This window comes from Choristoneura fumiferana, chromosome 3, assembly GCF_025370935.1.
Source record: "Choristoneura fumiferana chromosome 3, NRCan_CFum_1, whole genome shotgun sequence".
Taxonomy (NCBI): Eukaryota; Metazoa; Arthropoda; class Insecta; order Lepidoptera; family Tortricidae; genus Choristoneura; species Choristoneura fumiferana.
In genome coordinates, this window is record NC_133474.1 from 3,972,581 (window position 1) to 3,978,562 (window position 5,982).

The following is a 5,982-nucleotide window of genomic DNA, read 5'->3' on the forward strand; positions in this document are numbered from 1 at the left end:
AGTGGGTCGAAGAAAACTACCTAGGTTAAAAAGATACCGCTCGAGTTAAATTTCTGATTTGTTCAAAGAAACGCTGAAATTGTGAGAACATTTTATTTCAAAAGTTAAATAATAATTTAAACTATCAATTACAGAAACATTTATGAACTACTATTAGATACGCTAAATTATGACTACAGTAATCTTATTAAATCAAATTTCACAATATTAACAATGTAATCTAGACGCGTGCTGTGGTACAAAATATATAAAAGGTACTTAGGTTCTAGGTACGTCTTCAATAGTTTCTACCTAATTTTCTCATTCGTGCGACTTGAGCAGTTGTTTTACACGCCCCACATCTGAAAATAATACGTGAGTTTAACGAAAATATCTTCGTTTACCATTATTGACGTTAACCAATAACCACGGCACTGTGGAAAGCTGGGGCAAGCGTATATATCTAAGTCATACGTTTTCAACCGGTGTGCCACGGCACACCAGTGTACCGCGTATATTTTTAGGTGTGCCGCGATTGCCGCGAAGTGTATGCTGCATTGAAATAATACGAATAAAACTGACTCGTGGTGTGTGCGATAGTGTGTGTTATGGTAACGGAGCGGAAGCCGTTTCGACTCGCACTTGGCAATTTTTTACGGTGTGCCGTGAAACTGATGAACGAAAAGTGTGCCGTTAAAACCAAAAGGTTGAAAACGCCTGCCCTAAGTATACGGGGACTGTCGTCTTACTCACGACTAGTCACGACTTGTATATGCGTCGAAGGCTTGCCAGAACAGGTGATCGGGATCGAGGAGCCTGCACAGTTGCCGCGCACCATTTGCACGGTTTGACGCCGTCACTCTGGAGCACCACTGATGGGGCAACACGGGGCAAACATATCTAAGTATATTGGGCTGTTATACTCACGACTTGTATGGGTCGAAGGCTTGCCAGAACAGGTGATCGGGATCGACGAGCCTGCACAGTTGCCGCGCACCATTTGCACGGTTTGACGCCGTCACTCTGGAGCACCACTGATGGGGCAACACGGGACAAGCATATCCAAGTATATTGGGCTGTTATACTCACGACTTGTATGGGTCGAAGGCTTGCCAGAACAGGTGATCGGGGTCGACGTGTCCGCGCAACTGCCGCCTGTCCCACTCCACGGTCTCGCGCCGCCACTCCGGGGGCACCACCGGTGGGGCAAGGCGGGGCAAGCGTATCTAAAGTAAAGTGTAAAACTTGTAATGGATAAGATAGCTGTCCAGCCCTCTGAGCCGTCTTATAGCATACGGAACCCTTATGGACACCAACACCAGGCATAAATTAATTTAGGATTTCGGTAGAACCAACGAACCAACCTACAAGGAGCCATGAAATTGTCAAGAAAAATATCGTATAATCGTGGTGTCTTTATGTCTTACTTTCATAAAACAACTCCACAAAACTTTCATAAAACAAACCTAACGTAACCTAACCTACGGTGTTCTATAAAGCGGCAATTACACTGAGCCGTTCGCCGCATGCTGCATACGGCAACCGCAAAAGTGTAAAGAACACAGTAGTCGGCCGCATCACAGAATAAGTAATAGTGCAAGTATTCGGCAAGAGCTGCCACCGCCTTAAAATGGCCGCCGCAGTAGACAGACAGACTAATGTAAAGACGACGTTCGTTTGCCAAAGTAGTTTGAAACAAATTAGGCGACCGCATTAGGTGAACGACGCAGTGTGATTGCCGCTTAACACCAAAATACATACACTGAGAAAATCGATTGATTTCGGAAAACATCGTGAGGAAACCTGCACAAGCCTGCGAAGCAATTCAATGGTGTGTGTGATGTCTCATTCTGAGAGGAGGCCTGTGCCCAGCAGTGAGACGTATATAGGCTGGGATGATGATGATGATGATGAAAAGGCAGGATACTGTTGTAGCCACAAATCCTACCGCCAAGCAGCAGTGCTTGCACTGTTGTGTTCCGGTGAGGAGAGTAAGACAGCCGGTGAAATTACTGGCACAAGAGGCATATATATCTTAGCCCTCTAGATTGGTAACGCACCTGCAATCCTTCTGGTGCTGCGGGTGTCTATGCGCAGTGGTGATCACTTACGATCAGGTGACCCATTCGCTCGTTTACCTTTCTTTGACATAAAAAAAGTAATGTCGTAAGGTGTCTATATCGTGAGGTACCGGATTAGCGGGGGTGGGATGAGACGGCAGCGGCGCAGCCACGGCCCGCACGGCCGGCAGCGCCAGCGCCAGCTGCGAGTCGTGGCTCCAGGTGCTGACATACATGTCGCGGCAGACGATGTCGCGCGCCGTCGCATCAGTGACGTCATCCAGGCTCACGGCCGGCGTCATCACGAGTCGCGGCCGCGTGCGCTGGGATTCCTCGCGCTCCTCGTCTTTTATTTTATCCTGGACGCAACACAAGCATACGGAAACTAACAACTGGTCTTGAATATTGCTGAAATTATCCCGACGTTTCGGCCTCACTGCAGCGGCTGTGGTCAAGAGTCACGAGTAGGCTGATAAGCGGCACACCGTTCAGCAGGGCTACTACGAAACTCGAAGTTCGTGTCGTGCGGTCCCTCTGACACTTATACTATTTAATACAAGAGCGAGAGGGACGGTATGATACGAACTTCGAGTTTCGTAGTAGCCCTGCTACTGGCCGAGTTTTTTGCACTGCCCGCCTCACACTTGCGAGTAGCGAGCGTATTTTTAACCTCCGACGCAAAAAGAGGGGTGTTATAGTTATTAGTTTGACCGCTATGGTGTGTTTGTGCGTCTGTCTGTCTGTCTGTGGCACCGTAGCTCTTCAACGGGTGAACCGATTTGAGTGCGGTTTTTTTATTATTTGAAAGCAGGTTTTCTAGCGATGGTTTTTAGACATATTTTATCAAAATCTGTTCAGCCGTTTTTTGAGATTTTGAACTTAGAAGAGACAATGTCTGGGGTTTTCCATGTTGGTTAGGTTAGGTCATAAAGTATGAAGGCGATCACGCAACGAGTTCGCCGCGACTGCGGGGCTACTACGAAATTCGAAAATCGAAGTCGTATCGTACCGTCCCTCCCACTCACGCATCAAATAATATAAGCGTCGGCGGGACGGTACGATACGAACTTTTATTTTCTTTAAAAACCGGTCATAAACATTAATTCGTTTTGAGGGATTTAAAAGTCTATCACGAATAATTATTGGAGTCGACACATTAACTTATATATTAACCCCCTTTTTCATAAAACTTAACAAGCCTATGTTAACTAACAAATGCTTTGTCCCTTTCTAACAAATACAAATTTCGAAGTGACAGATAAGGACAAACGAATTTTAGCGGCATTTTAACTAAAATAGGTTTGATTGTCGTTTATGAATAAGGGGGTAAGAAGTGTTCTATCAGACAACATTATTAATTTTCATTCAATTTTTATGGAATAATCGAGAAAAACTAACAAAAATACAATGTTGCCAGCTCAGCAGGAATAAACACTCTTAACGGTATAGTGCCTATTCAATTGTTGGAATTATACCTTTATAGTTTTTGTGGTACTAGTCGGGGCAATGAAATTTTAGGCAAAGTTAAGCGGCGGAAGGTATACATATACTTAATTAAGCTTGCACACATAAGGTAACGGCGCCTATTACCGTGGTACTTAAGGAAGTTTTCAAATGAGTCCCAAAAATTAAGGGTATCAAAGCTCCTTAACAAACGAGAATATTTTTTTTATTTAAGAGCGTTTATTGAACTTTCAGTGTCTTAACTTTTTGGGCTCGTTTTAGTTATTAGTATTTGATAAAATAATTATTGAAATCAAAATACCCAAATCTTCCATTACCGTGGTAATTGACAGGCTGTGATTCCATTACCGCGAATTGAGCTTCTATTACCGAGGGTATAAAAAAACGGCAATTTGCTACCATCGGTAAAAGGAACGCGACACATGTTTTGGAACTTAATACCGAGGGATTAAAAAAAGGTAATGGCTTTGGTTCTGTATAATGTATTGTACACCAAATATTTTTTGAGAAAATTTAAATAAAAAACTAAAGTTTGATTCGAATAGTGTATCCAGCCCATTGTATTTTATTATGCTTATGCCACCAGTTATAGTTTGATGTATGCATGCTGAGTAAAAGTCACAACTTTATCAAAAAAATCTGCATTTACGGTACCCTAAATGTGAATTATTTTAACAGAAAAATAAAATGTCACTCGGTAATAGGGACTTCTTTAAGAACCTATTACCGACCCAAAGACAATTGAATGGGTCGGTAATAGATGCCCAAACATTCTATTACCGAGGGTTATGCGATCATACCATCGTTAATTGGGTTAATTTGGAGTATTGTAAAATCTAATTCCGACCTATAAAAACTATAGGATAGAGTTGTGTTTGAATTACAAATCAAATATACTTATTACATCTTTGACATATAACCAAAATTACATAACTGGTAAGTAAATATAAAATTTCATCGCAATATTTAAACAACTTGGCAAAATAACGGTTTCTATAGAAACTACAAATTCAGTATTGAAGTTTTTGCTAAAAAATAAGAGTTTGTTAATACTTTTCATACCACGGAAATAGTTTTTTAAAAGCGTGAATAGATCAAGATTGGAATAACTGTAACAAATTATATAAACGATAATTTATACCAAAAATAAAGCTTGAAGAACCAAAAATACCACTTTAACTATTACCGTGATATACCACGGTATTACAACCAACAGTTAAAAATGGCGCCTATCGCCGCTGTATTTTATTTTCCATTTTAATCGTATTTCCGGGCCAAAAAATATACAAAAAGTATTCAGAACTCGTACAAAAAACTATAAAAAGCCATTTAAAAACCATAACATTAGTTCAATTGCCATAAATATTTTGTAAAACACTAAATAAGATTCGAGTCTGCTTGTATGTGGTGTCACGCGTTAGTATGGCAAATCCTCTTCCGTCGGTGCCATTTCGGAAAATCACGAATTGCAAGATCTTTGATTCATGCACATACACTAGCGCTAATAAATCAGTGAGTCGACTAAATAAGCTTTTATCTTGTAAAATATATTTTTTAAGAAATCTATCGGTTTGATTATAAAATGCGTATTTTAAATTGCCGCGGTGATGGCCGTCGATTTCGATACCCCCGGTAATAGGCGCCGTTACCTTAATTAAGTTTTAAACACTTACATATTTGAGCGGCACATCGGTAGGCTTTGTCCTAATTATCGGTTTAGGCTTCCAGAGAAGATTGAAAGGTATATTCTTCGCTTTGTATTCAGTCACAGTTTCGCTGTCCTTGCCTAAATAGGGCACTCGCTTTTCCTTCTTGGTCTTCGGTTTGTACACAGTCGGTTCTGATTTCTTGATATCGTAGTTCCGGTAGTCCGTACGATTAGTTGTACCATAGTTGAAGACCATTCTCTCTATTCTTGTCGTCATGTTGCGTTGGTATATTATGTACTTTAGCTTACAGAATATGTTAAACGTTACACTTCTACAACAAGTGATAGCTTTTTTGTGGGTTATGGTTCGCTTGGAAATCTCATGTGCTTACTTATAAGTAATATTTTCTTATAACTATTATTTTCGCTCCCGATTATTGGCAGCTTTGTATGTAGGTACTTTCAATTTATAATAATTTATGCATTTGTTTAAAACCCGTTTACTATCGGATAATTTGTTCGGCGATTTACCTTTGGGTTCATTTCTTGGCTTTATTTGACAGCAGCTTTCAATATTCATCTAATATTATTATACGATTATACGAACATATATTATACTCATTTCATTATACTCTTCGTTGTAGGTACTTACATTCTCTATGTCCTAATACTCTTTGACGTACATTGGATTTTGTAGCTAAAGCAGCAAAGGTTTTTTTCTACTGATAGTCCGTCCATATGTTTTAAATTGTATAAGTAATACTAGCCTGTTTATTCTTTGTTTATTAGTGTTTATACATCAAGCATAGAGAAATAATAGCCAACAGAAAC

At 40.3% G+C, this 5,982-nt stretch overlaps 1 protein-coding gene across 2 annotated transcripts; it reads right to left on the reverse strand.

The window, feature by feature from the left end:
• Positions 1-164: 164 nt before the first annotated feature.
• LOC141426397 (uncharacterized) lies at positions 165-5,832 on the reverse strand. 2 transcript variants are annotated; one of them, XM_074085273.1, is made up of 4 exons: positions 5,177-5,832; positions 2,274-2,398; positions 1,069-1,205; positions 165-341 (listed from the first exon to the last, which is right to left on the reverse strand). In XM_074085273.1, exons 1-4 carry the CDS (start codon positions 5,426-5,428, stop codon positions 301-303), a joined length of 555 nt encoding a protein of 184 aa, XP_073941374.1. In that variant the 5' UTR covers positions 5,429-5,832; the 3' UTR covers positions 165-300. The 2 variants fall into 2 exon arrangements, with proteins under 2 accessions (XP_073941374.1, XP_073941373.1); XM_074085272.1 differs by having other exon boundaries at positions 2,171-2,398; positions 5,177-5,831.
• Between the last annotated feature and the right edge of the window lie 150 nt (positions 5,833-5,982).

What these genes read in the sequence shown, in the direction of transcription:
- LOC141426397 (XM_074085272.1), bottom strand. Translation starts at nt 5,428, where the DNA reads ATGACGACAAGAATAGAGAGAATGGTCTTCAACTATGGTACAACTAAT. An exon ending in CCGATGTGCCGCTCAAATAT is followed by an intron (nt 2,399 to 5,176) that starts GTAAGTGTTTAA and finishes TGTTGCGTCCAG; the next exon opens with GATAAAATAAAAGACGAGGA. An exon ending in ATCCCACCCCCGCTAATCCG is followed by an intron (nt 1,206 to 2,170) that starts GTACCTCACGAT and finishes ACTTTACTTTAG; the next exon opens with ATACGCTTGCCCCGCCTTGC.